This window comes from Saccopteryx leptura, chromosome 2, assembly GCF_036850995.1.
Source record: "Saccopteryx leptura isolate mSacLep1 chromosome 2, mSacLep1_pri_phased_curated, whole genome shotgun sequence".
Taxonomy (NCBI): domain Eukaryota; kingdom Metazoa; phylum Chordata; class Mammalia; order Chiroptera; family Emballonuridae; genus Saccopteryx; species Saccopteryx leptura.
In genome coordinates, this window is record NC_089504.1 from 291,473,295 (window position 1) to 291,490,804 (window position 17,510).

Here is a 17,510-nt window from a genome sequence, read left to right on the forward strand (position 1 = left end):
AATTGAGGGCCTGACCTGTGGTGGCACAGTGGATAAAGCATTGACCTGGGATGCTGAGGTCGCCAGTTCAAAACCCTGGGCTTGCCTGGTCGAGGCACATATGGGAGTTGATGCTTCCTGCTCCCCTTCCTTCTCTCTCTCCTCTCTAAAATGAATAAAATCTTAAAAAAAAACAAACTATAAAAATATATATAAATTGATAACACCTCTAAAATGTCAAATGTTCAACTAGTGCACATTCATTTCAAATAAGATTTATTTTATTTGGGGAATTAAACACAAAAGAACATGGTATAATTGAAGTTCAGGAATGACAGGGGGCTAGCAACATGGTAATGGCCTTCAGAGCCATGGTTCCTCACAGCTGACTCACATGGACTTTAGGGTTCACCGGTGTGCATGGTTCCACGTGCTCTGGGGGTAAATATGAAGGAGGGAAGTGACTACCGACCCACAGGTAAAATATCAACATTATCAATTCCAGTCACTAGAAAAAACTTCCAATTGTTTATCAGCAGAAATTTAGATGAAAGTCTAATCTGGCTCCCAAAAGTATGGGGAGAAATCATTTTCAATAATGAAAATAATCTGGAAAGGGCAACCTACTGATCTAAGTGAAAACATACAAATTCACAGCCTAGGTAAATCTTCTCTGTAACTTGATTTAGGCCAGAAATACTTCCCTAGATAAAAACAAAACTGCCTAGTCTTTTACATTTGAATGCCTCTTTCAGATTACTGGGCTGGTAACGGAGGGAACCAGTGGGGAAAGCCACTGAAAGGCCACTCACCGACTACCAGGCAGGACCTCTCTGTGCCTCTCCAACTCCTACCACAGAAACTGCCCTGCACTTAGCTGACCAACTCTTCATGTGACTTCTCTATCAATGTGATTCTGAACAAAAACTGTGCAGTTTCTTTACTAATGCTCACACTACAAGTCCACAGACAAACATGAGCCAGACCAGCCACCGCTGTTAGAAATGAGCAAAATCATTGTCCTTTTTCCCTTCTCAAATAGCCAGGCAATTGTCATTAAACATTACATATACTGAAAACTTTTATAACCACCATCTCCACCTGCCCATATGATTTGGAAATACATACTCCAGAAATTCAGCTCCCTGACTTACAACATTCACACTACCAGAAACAAGGCAAGATGCCAGGGACCCACTTTGTCCCTGAACAGCCGAGTGCATCTCTTATTGTTTAAAATATTCAAATGTAATAAATATTTACTTTCATTAAACACACAGACACATTGTGGCATTTTAGGAATGTTATAATTATAGATGCAGATTACAAAAAAGAGGAGGAATCTGGTACTATAGAAAAACAAACCATTCTCAGCCCAGTATTTCTGGTTAAAGAAGTTTGTAACCTTTAAAACTAAAGAGCGGTGGGATCAAGGGAGGGTGGAGAAGGAAGTAGAGAAGTTTGTGTGAACGGGTTCAGCCTCGTACCACAGGGAAGCTTGACATCAGTGTAAGGTTACCACAGGACATGTTCCAGAACGCCTTGTCTAATCAGCTGCTCACACTTCCACCTAGGTAGAAAGTGCTGAAAGGAACAGGTAGGGGAGAGAAAGAGTAATGATTGGAAAATAAATTTAAATTACATTTTACATCATTAAAAAGCACCAACTGATTATATATTTTTTATATTCCAACAGATATAGTTAAGTTAAATTTAAGTATATCTGCTGTGTTCCTCAACTGAAACTGATGGTATGCAGAGCTGTACTGAATTCTGATTTTTATAAACAAATTCTTACTTTGATTAAGTTAAATTTAAAGACTTGTGCATTCTAGTGGGTGTTTTCCCTAGAGTTTGCATTTTGAATTTATGCACAGAAAACCCAGGTAGGTGAGATTTTGGGGTACCAGATGACAAGCTGTACAACTCACTAAGGAACATCTCCATTAAATCTTTTCTAGGATTTGAGTCTGAATATTTATTCTAATAACAGTGACAACTATTCTGTACTTTTTCAAGGATTAAAAGTATTTGTAACCTATAAAATCAGTGCTGTTTACACTCTGTGTTGTGAAGACCCTGGCGCTCAGCTAACGCTCGACCTCCATCTCCTGAGAGGATACTGTTCACATTCTGAAGCGGAAAGGAATCTCCTTGTCTGATTCCCTCCTAACACACAGGAGCTTAAAGCAGAAGTGAACATTTCCTAAGCTTTGAAGTGAGGAGGTACAGGAAGAAAGGAAGATTTTCCAGCTCATGGGTGACCAACATAATCTCAAAGAAAGACACACATGGATAAAAACGAAAAGCAGTATAGCCTTAAAAAATAATTGCAGTAGCAGAGGTTATCAAAAGCATTCAAGAAAGCAAACTGTAATTTCAGCGCGACTGTGCACCTAAAGATCCCTATTTACAAATGTCAAAGCCCTTATGCAAGGCCTGTGACCAAATAAATGCCTCTAAACCAGTCATGAAACACATGGGCCAAGGACTATTACCTAACATGTTTCTGAATTCTTAAAAAGACTTTAGGATGTATAATACAAAAAAGGTGGCCCACCACCACCCCAACAGAAAAAAGGGGGAAAAAAATACTGAGTTATATAAGTTATTCTAATTTTTTTTTATAAAAATAAGGGGTTTCTGATTTTTAGACAAACAGAAACATGTTTACTATACTAATAAGCATTAAATGAATGTATAGTAAGAAAATGTCTCCTGTTATGTTTCATATTATGTGGACAGATTCTATAGAAAACTGATTTTAGATGTGGTCTATTTATGTATGTATGTATGCATGTACATACATACTCACTTATTTATAGGAAGGGAGAGACAGGAAGAGAGAGGAAGAAAGGTAGTCAGACAGTTTTAGAAGCCCCTGAATATGAACTATAGTAGATTATATGTTTTAAATTTTTTCCTCATTTTTAAAATTAAGGGAAGGGTGATACTAAGAAAGTTAAAAGTATCACCAGGGAGTAATTGTGTGACACAGGAGCAAATGGAAGAGGGGCTCAGCTGGGTCTCCACTTGCCCAGCCCTACCAAGGTTCTCTTGCCGCTGAGGAACCACCAGCATCTGGGCACTCTGGGTGGGAAGATGAGCCATAACGCTTGAGAAAAAAATTCAGCCACAAAAGGGTGTTTAGGAAAGTGATATTTTCTCCTATCTTTTTTTTTTTTTAAACATCATTTTGCTTTAATAACCTTTTTTAAAAAAGATTTTATTTACTCATTTTAGAGAGGGGAGAGTGAGAGAGAAGGGAGAGAGAAGCGGAAAGCATCATCTCCCATATGTGCCTTGACCAGGGCAAGCCCAGGGTTTCAAACTGGCAACCTCAGCGTTCCAGGCTGACGCTTTATCCACTGCGCCACCACAGGTCAGGCCATTTTCTCCTTTCTTGCTTTATGAGGAAAGCGTTATTCTTGTGAACCAGGGCTTGACTTTGGGCCCTCCACCAGAAATACAGATTTTTATGAGCATTGACTTATCAGTATTAATTCATTAATATTATTCAATTCATAAATATCCTACTTCTTAGAGGACACTGGGAGGGAAATTTTGCCTCAACAAAAAATAGATTTTAAGGTACTCTAAAAATGTCTTTAAAATATGCAACATTTGTTTTAGAAAACTACTCAAAGTTCTAAGGGTACTCATAAAATGAGAGATCAAGTAAGTCATTCCTTCTTAAGGAAGTAAGTCCAAGAACCGCATAACCTGAAGCATTCTTTTGCTCTATGACATGAACAAAGATGTAGGGTATTAGATACTAACCAGTTGATAGCAGATGAAAGGCAAGAAAGAGTGGATTTCATTAGATAATTTTTCCTCCTGTATTATGTAATTATAAAAAATTGAAACAAAAATAAATTTAGCTAATGTGAAATTAGTGTGAACTTGAAGATTTCTAAGGAAATAATAAATATATTGAGATTCTTAAAAAATATTTGGTTTAAATAACAACTTCCATTTTTGTTTTTCCCTTTTAAATTCTGTTAAAATATTTCTGTAAATTTTTTTTATCTGTATCATTATCTGTTTGCTAAAGAACTAGGATTTGTAAAGTGAAGTACAAGTTAAAAATGACTGCTTATCACCTTTTTAATTATCATTCAAAGGAGCTAAACCCAACATTTTCACAGTGCCTTAACTAGAATAAGGCCCATTGTGATAATTTCCCTGGAAAAGGCTTAGAGTTAAAATACAAGCAATATTCTAGTAAATTAATTAACCTTTTCTTAATATAAATATATGCAACATTTGCCTCAACATTTTTCTACTTAGAAAACGTAGTCTTACATTAAAATAATGCCTAGATATGAATGATCATCATATTTTGCTACTGATTTCAGTGTTTTCATCATGTAACACAACATTTAAAATATCTTAAGACAAGAAATACCTGGCTATTTTTTTTTAATAGGACTGAAGTACCATCATCAACTTCAAATTCTCCATAGTCTTTTAGACATCGTACCTGAAAGAAAAATACTGATGTTTTATCTATTTTTAAGAGACAGACAGACAGAAAAAGAGAAAGATGAGAAGCCTCAGCTCGTAGTTGCTCACTGACTGCTTCTCATATGTGCCTTGACCAGGCGGCTGAAGCTGAGCCAGTGACATCTTGCTTAAACCAGCGACCTTAGGTCTCAAGCCAGCAATCGTTGGGCTCAAGCCAGCTACCAAGGGATATAGTGGATGATCCTCTGCTCACACTGGCAATCCTGCACTCAAGGCTGGGGAGCCTGCACACAAGCCACATAAGCCAGCACTCAAGCGTGAGACCTCTGGGTTTCAAACCTGGGGCCTCAGTGTCTCAGGTCGACACTCTATCCACTGCACCACCGCCAGTCTTTTTTTTTTAAGAGAGAGGGAGAGGGAGGATGGGAGGGACAGACAGTAAGGGAGATGAGAAGCGTCAACTCATAGTTGCAGCTCTTTGGTTATTCATTGCTTTCTCATTATGTGCCTTGATCAGGGGGCTCCAGCTGAGCCAGTGACCCCTTGCTCAAGCCAGTTACCTTGGGCTTGAGCCAGTGACCTTGGGCTCAAGCCAGCAACCATGGGGTCATGTCTATGATCCCACGCTCAAGCTAGCAACCCCATGCTCAAGCTGGTAAACTCAAACTGGTAAGCCAGCAACCTCAGAGTTTCGAACTTGGGTCTTCAGTGTCCCAGGCCAATGTTCTATCCACTGTGTCACTGCCTAGTCACACTCTAAATTATTTTTTAATATAAAGTAAATAAGAATTATATAAATAACCACACAGTAACATTATTAGGCTTTCTGTTGGTCTGTTTCTTCTCTGTGTACTTAGGCCTGGTACTCCTACTGAGATATTCTAGTGATTCCAACTGTTCTGGTTTGATGGGAAGAATGGCACCATCTCCCAGTGTATGTGTGCTAACAGCAAGGAAACCCAGGAAGCTGTGAAGGGGAGACATCATTGCATTCTTTCCTCTCTGTAAATCCTAAAGTATCAAGTGGCTAAAATATACATTTACAAAGAAATGACAATGTTTTAGACCAATTCCAACATGCCTCTTATAGATTCCTCCCACGAAATATCAATATTTGAGAATAGAACATGGGTAAGTCTGCAAAACTTCTGTTTTAAAAAGATTTTCCACTGACTGGCGGTGGCGCTGTGGATAGAGCATCGACCCAGAATGCTAAGTTTGTTGGTTTGAAATCCAAGGTCAGCAGCTTGTGTTTGGGCTCCCTGGCTTCAGTGTGAGCTCACCAGCTTGAGTGTGGGGTCTCTGGCTTGAGTGTGGTATTGTTAGCACAATTCCAAGGTCGCTGGCTTGAACCCCAAGGTTGCAGGCCTAAAGCCCAAGGTTGCCAGCTTGAGCAAGGGGTTGCTGGCTTGGCTTAAGTGGTGGCTGGTCCAATCCCCAGTCAAGGCATGTATGAGAATCAATGCAAAACGAAAGTGAAGCAACTACAGGTTGATGCTTCTGTTTCCCTTCCTGTCTCTCTCTCCATTTCTCTCTTTCAAGAAAAAAATAAAAAGATTTTTCCAATCTCCTTTGATATTCAGACTCTTTCCCCAAAATAATTAGAAGTAAACCAGACTTCTTATAACATGAGATGCAGACTCATGTTATAAGAATCAGGAGAGGTTCTTAGTTGAAAGGTGGGACACATCAGACTGCCTTTTGATAACCACTTCTATAACTTCTGTAACTACAGAGAAGGAATGTTCCTGAAAAGAAGGTTACAGACCTGGCTACAGTTCCAACTGCTGCTACAGGGAACCAGGACATTTTATTCTCCTTAGTAACTAGGACAGTTATTAGTAACGCCAACTCCAGGAATAAGTTTCAGTCATTTACTTTATCTAGGTAATTTCATCATGTCCTATAATTTCTCTAGAATCTTACCAGACTCCTAACAGTATTTTAACTTGTTCCATCAACTGGCTTCAACAATTATTAGCATCTGGTCAATCCTGTTCCCTCATCCACTTCTAGAGTTTGAAGCGAATCCTAGATATAATCCATTTTATCTATATATTTTAGTATCTATTTCTACAAAAGAAGATTCTTTCTGAAAAATACAATCTTGATATCATTACTGCATTGTATTGAGAATTTTTCAATCATGAGATATCCAGTTAGTATCCAAATTTCCCATTTCAGAAGTTATTTTTTAAAAAGTTGCCATGTTCAGAGTCCAACAAAAGCTGCACATTACATGTTTCTGATATCTCTCTTTTAATCTATAAAGTTCCTTCCCTCTTCTTTTCTTCTTGACAATTTGCTAAAGAAATTGAGCAGTTTGGTAGTTTCTCATAAACTATAGTTTTTAAAAATATCTTATTTATTGATTTTATTTTTTTAAATTTATTGTTTACATAGATTCTAGTGTCACCCCGAATGCATCCCCCCCTCCCCTGTATTCCCCTCAACATCTCCCTTGCCCCATCCCCACTTCCCTTCAGGTTTATCCCATCCTCTCCTCCCCTTTTCCTCTGTCCTCTTTCCCTCTGGTCCCTTTGATCTTTCCTTTGTCTCAATTCCGTTCCTCAGTTCACATTGTTCATTGAATTCCTCAAATGAGTGAGGTCATATGATATTTTTCTTTCTCTGCCTGGCTTATTTCACTTAATAGTTTCCTCAGGTGCACTATGGGGAGGGGGGCAAGGGAGATGTTGAGGGGAATATGGGGGGGAGTATATTTGGGGTGACACTAAAATCTATGTAAACACAATAAATCAATTTAAAAAACAAACAAAAAGTAAGATTTCCTTCTCTTTCATGGCCCTACAGTACTCCATTGTGTATATGTACCACAGCTTTTTAATCCACTCATCCATTGACGGACACTTGGGCTGTTTCCAGATCTTGGCTATTGTAAACAATGCTGCAATAAACATGGGGGTGCATTTCTTCTTTTGAATCAATGATATGGTGTCCTTGGGATATATTCCTAAAAGTGGGATGGCTGGGTCAAAAGGCAGTTCCATTTTTAATTTTTTTTTTCATTTTTTTTCATTTTTTTTCTGAAGCTGGAAACAGGGAGAGACAGTCAGACAGACTCCCGCATGCGCCCGACCGGGATCCACCCGGCACGCCCACCAGGGGCGATGCTCTGCCCACCAGGGGGCTGATGCTCTGCCCATCCTGGGCGTCGCCATATTGCGACCAGAGCCACTCTAGCGCCTGAGGCAGAGGCCACAGAGCCATCCCCAGCGCCCGGGCCATCTTTGCTCCAATGGAGCCTTGGCTGCGGGAGGGGAAGAGAGAGACAGAGAGGAAAGCGCGGCGGAGGGGTGGAGAAGCAAATGGGCGCTTCTCCTGTGTGCCCTGGCCGGGAATCGAACCCGGGTCCTCCGCACGCTAGGCCGACGCTCTACCGCTGAGCCAACCGGCCAGGGCTCATTTTTAATTTTTTGAGGAATCTCCATACCGTTTTCCACAGTGGCTGCACCAGTCTGCATTCCCACCAGTAGTGCAGGAGGGTTCCCTTTTCTCCACATCCTCGCCAGCACTTATTCTGTGTTGTTTTGTTAATGAGCGCCATTCTGACTGGTGTGAAGTGATATCTCATTGTGGTTTTAATTTGCATTTTTCTAATAATTAGTGATGTTGAACATTTTTTCATCTGCCTATTGGCCATCTGTATGTCCTCTTTGGAGAAGTGTCTATTCATTTCTTTTGCCCATTTTTTGATTGGATTGTTTATCTTCTTGGTGTTGAGTTTTACAACTTCTTTATAAATTTTGGTTATTAATCCCTTATCAGATGTATTGTTGAATATGTTCTCCCATTGTGTGGTTTGTCTTTTTATTCTGTTCATATTGTCTTTATCTGTGCAAAAGCTTTTTAGTTTGATATAGCCCCATTTGTTTATCCTGTCTTTTATTTCACTTGCCCGTGGAGATAAATCAGCAAATATATTGCTGCAAATGATGTCGGAGAGCTTACTGCCTATGTTCTAAGATGCTTATGGTTTCATGACTTACATTTAAGTCTTTTATCCATTTTGAGTTTGTTTTTGTGAATGGTATAAGTTGGTGGTCTAGTTTCATTTTTTTTGCAGGCAGCTGTCCAATTTTCCCAACACCATTTGTTAAAGAGGCTGTCTTTACTCCATTGTATGCTCTTCCCTCCTTAGTCAAATATCAATTGTCCATAAAGGTGTGGGTTTATTTCTGGGTTCTCTGTTCTGTTCCATTGATCTATATGCCTGTTCTTATGCCAGTACCAGGCTGTTTTGAGTACAATGGCCTTGTAGTATAACTTGATATCAGGAAGTGTGATACCTCCCACTTTATTCTTCTTTTTTAAGATTGCTGAGGCTATTCCTGTTCTTTTTTGGTTCCATATACATTTTTGGAATATGTGTTCTATATCTTTGAAGTATGTCATTGGTATTTTAATAGGAATTGCATTGAATTTATAAATTGCTTTGGGTAATATAGACATTTTAATGATGTTTATTCTTCCTATCCATGAACACTGTCTTATTTATTGATTTTAGAGAGGAGGAGGGGGTAGGGGAAGAGCAACAAGCATCAACTCATAGTAGTTGCTTCTCATACGTGCCTTGACTGGGAAGCCCTGGGCTTTGAACCTACAACTTCAGCTTTCCAGGTCGATGCTTCATCCACTGCACCGCCACAGGTTAGGCATTCATAAACTAAATTTTGTTGTGGATTCCTGTTGTGGGGTCATTTAACATGTCCCCCTCTCTGTCCTTGAATTTCCTACAGAGTGGGAGTGAAGTCTAGAAGCTAGATCAGATCAAGTCTGGTTTTATGGCAAATGGTATTATGTATGTGTTTTTGCAAGACCTCTGTTTCTTTTTGAATGTGTGGACCCTAAGAAGATTCATTTGATATTACCAAAAAGGAAATTATCTGCTGAAATGGACTCTCCATAATCAAGAGAGGGCCCAATTTTAAAAATACAGGGTTAGCAAAAGTAGGTTTACAGCTGTTCAAATGGAAAATAATAAATAATAATACAAGAATAAACTGTTTCTTGTACTCAAAATTGTAAACCGACTTTTGCTTACCCCTATAATAACAGCCTAGAGGTCACTTGCTGACAGGGACTTCTCTTTTCACAAACAGTGTGTCCGTAAAGTCATGGTGCACTTTTGACCGGTCACAGGAAAGCAACAAAAGATGATAGAAATGTGAAATCTGCACTAAAATAAAAGGAAAACCCTCCCAGTATCTGTAGGATGATGTGGCAGCATGTGCAATGGCGCAGATGATGACATAACACCGCGTATACAGTGGAGCAGCCCATGGCCATGCCAGTCGAGATGTGGATGGTACAGAGGAAAGTTCAGTGTGTTCTGTGGCTCGCTAAATTCGAATCCGTGACCAAAGTGCAACGTGAATATCGGCATGTTTATAACGAAGTGCCACCACATAGGAATAACATTACTCGGTGGGATAAGCAGTTGAATGAAATCGGCAGTTTGGTGGAGAAACCCCGTCTGGTAGGCCATCAGTCAGTGACGAGTCTGTAGATGCTATACAGGATAGCTACCTAAGGAGCCCTAAAAAATCTGTGCATGAACCCACAATGAACTGCACTGAATAGGTATGAAACTGGGAGAGTTTTCCTTGTATTTGATGCAGATTTCACATTTCTATCGTCTTTTATTGCTTTCCTGTGACTGGACAAAAGTGCACCGTGACTTTACGGACACACTGTATTTTGTATACCAGGGTAGACCTGACTAAACCCTCCACCTCATGCACTATGCCACACTTGTTTAACATGTCCCCCTCTCTGTCTCCAAATTTCCTACAGACTGGGAGTCAATTATGCCAATTTGAGTCAACCATTGCAGGGATGCCCTGGTTTCATTTTTACTTTCTTTTACTTTTATTTATTGATTTTTAGAGAGAGTGAAACGCTGATTTATTGTTCCATTTATTTATGCATTCATTGGTTGACTCTTGTATGTACCCTGATGGGGAATGAACACACAACCTTGGTGTAATGGGACTATGCTCCTACCAACTGAGTTACCTGGCCAGGGCTGGTTTCATCTTTTGAGCAATGGACTGAGATTTTCCCTGTCCAGTTAAAACTATGCAAATTATATTCTCATTTGCATCTATACCGACAAACCAGAACTGCATGATTTGGACCAATCAGAACTGTACAATTTGGAAACCTCATTTACATGAAATGGACCAAAATGGAAACTACAGGCAAGAAAATTCCCTATAAAAGGTGCCTTCTCATTTGTCTCAGTGGAGCAACACTTTCAACACTTTGTTTCTGATGGAGGCTGCTTCTGCCTAGTTTACAAACTATTATCTAAATAAAGTTTCTCTTTATTCACTCCACAGGCTTTTCAACTTGTTTACAGATGTTAAGATTAATCAGTGAGTCCGGGTGTTATCCATAACCATCTGGTGTTATCCATAACCATCTGTATCTATCCATTATTAAGGACTCCATTAACTTTCTAAGGTTTTAGTAGCTATTTGCCTTCATGCATTAAGGTTACAAAATGTCATTAATGTAGTTCTTTTATTCTTGCTGCATTTATTAGTGGGAATTCTTCTATTAAGAAATTTTCCTTGTAAATAATCTGGCTACTCTGAGATAGAGTTTTACAGTAAAGGTAGATGGATACCTGATTCCATTCTTTTTTTATTGCTTCTCAATATAAGTTACATACCTCATATCTCCAAGGGGGCCCAAAAAGGTTTTATTTTTTAAAATTGTAATTGTTGTATGTTGTCATTATCCATTCACAATTCTAACAAAATTGATGTTACTCAATTCACTGATAATTCACTTTGATGTTCAAATTGCCCCTTCTTTGGTCAGAGGGAGCTCCTTCAAATCAGTTCCCAAAACTCTGAGCAACCATGTAATCCTTCATACTTTCCTTGCTTTCTAGAAAGACATGGTGTTCCTGCTCAGCTTGTACATTTTTTATTTAAAATTAAGAATCACTCCTTTTTTTCCTGAAGAAGTCCTGGTTTTATTTAGTGGGAAATGGCAATTAGACTCCCAAAGCTATATGCTCATTATCTGGGGGTGGTTGTTGTTTCTAGGCTTTTTCAGCAGAGATAAGAAAAAAATTGTTTTTAAAGAGATGATTCAACCTGACTATATCCTGTTACTTCGAATTCGAGTTTGGGAAAACAGAATTTTCACTTAACTTTTTCATTTTAATATTTGAATCTCTCTTCTCTTATTTTGAAAATCTTGGTTCCCAGTGCCATACTTTTTTGCTCTGTTCTTCAATCTTATAATATACCCACTAGAAATAATCAATTTATGTGTTTTAAAGTAATTTAAAATAATTCCAGTTTGACTAATCCATCAATTTAAAATACAGGTTAATTTGTTTTATTTTGCTCTCAAAATTTGTGAGTCGATTTTCCACTTTAACTATAAAATGTTGACATGGTTCTGAAGCCAAAAATATTAAAACTGGTCTATTTAGAAAATATTAGTTTTTTTATCATCCACATACCGGTAGTATTTTTTATTTTGGTTCATCCCCCCCCCCCTTTTTCTAGTGAGAGGAGGGGAGATAGTAAGACAGACTCCTGCATGCAACCCTACCAGGATATACCTGGCAATCTCCCATTTGGGGCTGATGCTCTGCCCATATGGAGCCGATGTTTGCAACTGAGCTATTTTAGTGACTGAGGGAGAGGCTCTATTGAGCCATCCTTAGTGCCTGGGGCCATGCACTCAAATCAATCAAGCCATGGCTGTGGGAGGGGAAGAGAGAGAGAGAGAGAGAGAGAGAGAGAGAGAAAGTGGGAGCAGGAGGAGAAAAGAAGCAGATGGTCACTTCTGTGTGCCCTGACCAGGAATCAATCCCAGGATTTCTACATGCCAGGTCGACACTCTACCACTGAGCCAACTAGCCAGGGTTCCCTTTCTTTTTTAATATAAGCTTATATATATATTCATTTACCCTCAGAAAAAAGCTGCACAATCTATGCATTTTTTTTTTTGCCTGACCAGGCTGTAGCACAGTGGATAGAGCGTCTGACGAGGAACCAGGTTCAAGACTCTGAGGTTGCCAGTATGAGCGTGAGCTCATCTGGTTTGAGCAAGGCTCATCAGCTTGAGCTCAAGGTCACTGGCTTCAGCAAGGGGTCATTCCATCTGCTGTAGCTCCCCAGTCAAGGCACATATGAGAAAGCAATCAATGAACAACAAAGGTGCCACAATGAAGAACTGATGCTTCTCATCTCTCTCCATTTCTGTCTGTCTGTCCCTATCTGTTCCTCTCTCGGTCCCTGTCTCACACATACACGAACACAAAAAGCCAGTTTTAAGAGGTATACTTACTTCAATATATAGGCTTTTGGGAGGTTTCGTATCCTGTGTAATATCCAAACCTTCATCTCCTCCCAATGACCTCATGTAAGTAGCAAGGGACTTTTTATAATGATTGAACCATTCGATCTGCAAACATAAAGATGGTCATATCACAAAATTACCAGTAGAAACTGTATAATCATCCTTTCAAAAACAGCACATATACCCATATGGATCATGGTTATGACCATTCATTCATTTAAACCATAGGCATAGCCTGACCAGGTGGTGGCACAAGGGATAGAATGTTGGACTGGGATGTGGAGGACCCAGGTTCAAAACACCAAGGTCGCTGACTTGAGCATGGGGTCACTTGCTTGAACATGGGATCATAGACATGACCCCTTGGTCACTGGCTTGAGCAAGGGATCACTCACTCTGCTGTAGCCCCCTGGTCAAGGCACATATGAGAAAGCAATCAGTGAACAACTAAGGAGGTGCAAAGAATTGATGCTTCTTATCTCTCTCCCTGTCTGTCTGTCACAACCCCCCCCAAAACATAGACATAGCTCATTTTATTGAGCTTCACAGACATTGTGTTTTTTTATAAATTAAAAATTTATGACAACCCTGATAGGGCTGCAGGTGGGGGACATGACCCCTTCCCTCCTTAAATGGACAAAGGGACACTGACAAACTGGATGTTCCAGGTCACTACCCCCTGGGCATCCAGGTGACTAACCCGAGTGTGGATGATCCCCTAGCTTACTTATGGTTAATCTTGCATAAATTGCTAGAAACTATATTTTTCCTTAAGGACTACCAGCCCCTACCCTTGAATCCCCTATTTAACTCTACCTGTTAGAGAACTGGTTGCTGACCTCTGTCTTAGGAGTCAGCCTTGGTTGCTGAACTCCACCTTAGGAGTGAGCCTGGCAGATGATCCCCTTATAAACTTTTCTTGCCTGAACTCGGTGTTTCTTCTGACCGACCTTACAAATCCTACATGCTGCAAGTCTACAGCACTGTTTTTCCAAAAGCATTTTCACAGTGTCTCTGTCACGTTTTGGTAATTCTCATCGTATTTCAAACTTTTTCATTATTACTATACTAGTTATGGTGATCTGTGGTCAGTGATCTTTGTTATAATTGTTTTGAGTCTAGGAGGTAGCACAGTGGATAGAGCATCAGCCTGGAATGCTGAGGACCCAGGCTTGTAACTCTGAGGTCACCTGCTTGAGTGAGGGGTGACTGGCTTGAGTGTGGGATCACAGACATGACCCCTTGGTCGCTGGTTTGAGCCCAAAGGTTGCTGGAGGAAATAACTGTTTTGCCCATAGAAGGATAGCAACCTTAATCATAAATGTTTCATGTGTTCTGTCAGCTTCACCAATCTGCTGTTTTCCGGTTTCTCTCTCTATCCCCTCAGGCCCCCCGATTCCCTGAGACACAAAACATATTAAAATTAGGCCAATTAATAACCCAAGAACGGCCTCTAAGTCTTCAAGTGAAAGAGTCGCACATCTCCCACTTTATTTATTTTTAATTAAAATTTTTTTTTTTCATTATTGACTTTAGAGAAAGGAAAGAGGAGGGAGGAAGGGAGGTGGGAGAGAGAGATAGGAACATAGATCTGTTCCTGTAGGTGCCCTGTCCCTGGCTTGACCCAGCAATCTCTGAACTTTAGGATTATGCTCGGACCAACCGAACTATCCAGCCAGGGCTACACAGCCCTCACTTTAAATAAAAAAGTAAAAATGATTAAGCTCAGAAAGGAAGGCATGTCAGGCTGATAGCTAGGCCCCTTGTGCCAGTTAGCCAAGTTGTGAATGCAAAGGGATTAAAGGAAATTGGAAGTGCTACTCTAGTGAATACATAAATGATAAGTGAAACAATCTAGCTGATCAGGTGGTGGCACAGTGGATAGAGCGTCAGGCTGGAATGCTAAGGACCCAGGTTTGAAACCCCAAGGTCGCCAGCTTGAGTGCAGGCTCATCTGGCTTGAGCAGGGGATCATCTACATGATCTCAAAGCTCGGAAGCTTAAGCCTAAAGGTTGCTGTCATGAAAAGCCCAATGTCACTGGCTTGAGGAAGGGGACACTGGCACAGCCCCGGCCAAGGCACGTATGAGAAGCTCAGTGTACAACTAAAGTAAAAGCACCTACAAATTGATGCTTCTCACCCTCTCTCTCACACACACAAAAGTTTGATCATGAGATTGCAGCATTTCAGTCACATCTTCAGGCTCTACTTCTAATTCTGGTTCTCTTGCTTTTTCTACCATATCTGTAGTTACTTCCTCCACTATTACGTTGAAGTGATATCTATTGACACCATCCCCCAAAATGATTGAATATTGCAGGGCATCGTAGCATCGATGGGTTTCTGCAAGTTTTGTCAATTGATTGTTTCTCTGATGAAGAACAATATCTCTAGGTGGAATTGATCTCTGACTATAACAATTGCCACTTCGTCTATAGTTGGAGCATTGAATCTTCACACATGTTCTCCAGCAGCCATTTTGTCAGCACAAATAACAATCTTGTCTCTGTCACGTTTTGGAAATTCTCATCGTATTTCAAACTTTTTCATTATTACAATACTAGTTATGGTGATCTGTGATCAGTGATCTTTGTTGTTATAATTGTTTTGAGTCTAGGAGGTAGCACAGTGGATAGAGTATAAGATGGCATCATGTCAATTGCTGTTTTGAACAAACGCACTAAATTGTTTTTTTCGTGAAGAAGCTCTTGCAGTTGGGAAATGATGAACCTTTTTATGCCAGTAGAAATTCCACAGCGTGCATTCAATTCATCAGTGCCATCACCAATGAAATACATTTGTAGCAATTTATGTTGACCATCTGGGAACGGAAGCAGAGAGCCGGCTTTATGATAAATTTGTCCTTTCACTTTGAAAGTTGGCATAAATTGAGCTGTTACGATTTCTGCACCAAACAACGTCATTTAGAAGCATGAGTTCTATTTCCTGATGTTAGATAGGAAATGCTTTGATTCGGCAGTATATCCGGCAAACAAAGTTTTTAATGGCTCTGGCGGTTCTCCAAGTTAAGGCAGTTTAATTTTTCCAGCAGTGCAACACATTCCTTTTGTTTCTCCATTAAATTTCAGAGCCTTGCAATAAGGACACACTTCAGTCATAGTGCCAATGAGAACATGACAGCTCAAACTATAATCATCAGCTGGGTTGTACCGGAATGCAAGGCGATTGTAATCGCATGATTGCTGAGCACGGAGTCGTGTTTGACTCTGATTTGTTGTTTCTTCTTGACATCTTTCAGCCACTCTCAGCCTGTCTTGTTCATTCTGTTGAGAACAAAGCAGATCTGAAGCTGCAGGATGTGATCACCGTACTCGCGACCCTGCATCCTCAAGTAAATGGATGGTAAGTCGGAAACATTGAAATGGAATCATAAAATATTTAGTATAGCGTGTGTTGCTTTTACATCCAACAGATGGCACTGTTTTTATTTAAAAAGCATGTTTTTACCTGTCATAGGTGTGACATCTATATCTATATAATAGGTATATAAAAAAGAGCGCGTATTTGAATGTAATATTGTGTCAAGGCCCTGGCCGGTTGGCTCAGTGGTAGAGCATCGGCCTGGCATGCAGGGGTCCCAGGTTTGATTCCCAGCCAGGGCACACAGGAGAGGCGCCCATCTGCTTCTCCACCCCTCCCCCTCTCCTTCCTCTCTCTCTTCCCTTCCCACAGCCAAGGCTCCACTGGAGCAAAGTTGGCCTGGGCACTGAGGATGGCTCCATGGCCTCTGCCTCAGGCACTAGAATGGCTCTGGTTGCAACAGAGCGGCACCCCAGATGGGCAGAACATCGCCCCCTGGTGGGCATGCCGGGTGGATCCCGGCCAGGCGCATGCGGGAGTCTGTCTGACTGCCTCCTCGTTTCCAACTTCAGAAAAATACAGAAAAAAAAATTCAAAGCAATCGGTGAAGAACTTTCGGAGATTTAAGATTTTGAACAAATGAACATTTACATTTTTATTTATATAGAAGATTTACAGTAGAGTAGATCAAGCTGAGAATCAAATCAGCAATTCGAATATAAGGAAACAAAAAAACACCCAATAAGAACTGCAAAAAGAAAAAAATCCAAAAAAATAAAGATAGTGTAAGGAGCCTCTGGGACAACTTCAAGCACCAACATTGACATCATGGGGGTACTGATGAAAAAAGAGAAAAAGGATCTAAGTGGTGGTACAGTGGATAGAGCGTCAGACTGTGACACAGAAGACCCAGGTTCAAAACCCCGAGGTCACTGGCTTGAGCACAAGCTCATCTGGTTTGAGCAGGGCTCACCAGCTTGAGCCCAAAGTCACTGGCTTGAGCAAGGGGTCACTTGGTCTGCTGGAGCCCCCAGTAAAGGCACATATGAGAAAGCAATCAATGAACAACTAAGGTGCCGCAACAAAGAATTGATGCTTCTTATCTCTCTCCCTTCCTGTCTGTCCCTCTCTGTGTCTGTCTCTCTCTGTCACGAGAGAGAGAGAGAGAGAGAGAGAGAGAGAGAGAGAGAGAGAGAGAGAGAGAAAGGGATGGAGAACCTATCTGAAGAAATAATGACAGAAAGCTTTCCTAACCTGGTGAAGGAAATAGACATACAAGTCCAGGAAGCACAGAGAGTCTCAAACAAGATGAACCCAAAAAGGCCCACACCAAGACACATCATAATTAAAATGTGAAAGGTTAAAGACAAAGAGAGAATTTTTGTTGTTT

The 17,510-nt window shown here is 40.4% G+C and overlaps 1 protein-coding gene across 4 annotated transcripts in view; it reads right to left on the minus strand.

Annotated features, from left to right (window-relative positions):
- Positions 1-286: 286 nt before the first annotated feature.
- The window catches only part of GINS1 (GINS complex subunit 1), a 44,041-nt gene continuing 26,817 nt past the window's right edge, over positions 287-17,510 (minus strand). For 2 of the 4 annotated variants that reach the window (XM_066366137.1, XM_066366135.1), the window contains exons 5-7: positions 12,787-12,903; positions 4,388-4,462; positions 429-1,563 (exon numbers count right to left, since the gene is read on the minus strand). In XM_066366137.1, the coding sequence (XP_066222234.1) occupies positions 1,495-1,563; positions 4,388-4,462; positions 12,787-12,903 (261 nt within the window). In that variant the 3' untranslated portion in view covers positions 429-1,494. The other 2 variants (XM_066366136.1, XM_066366138.1) reach the window with 2 other exon arrangements.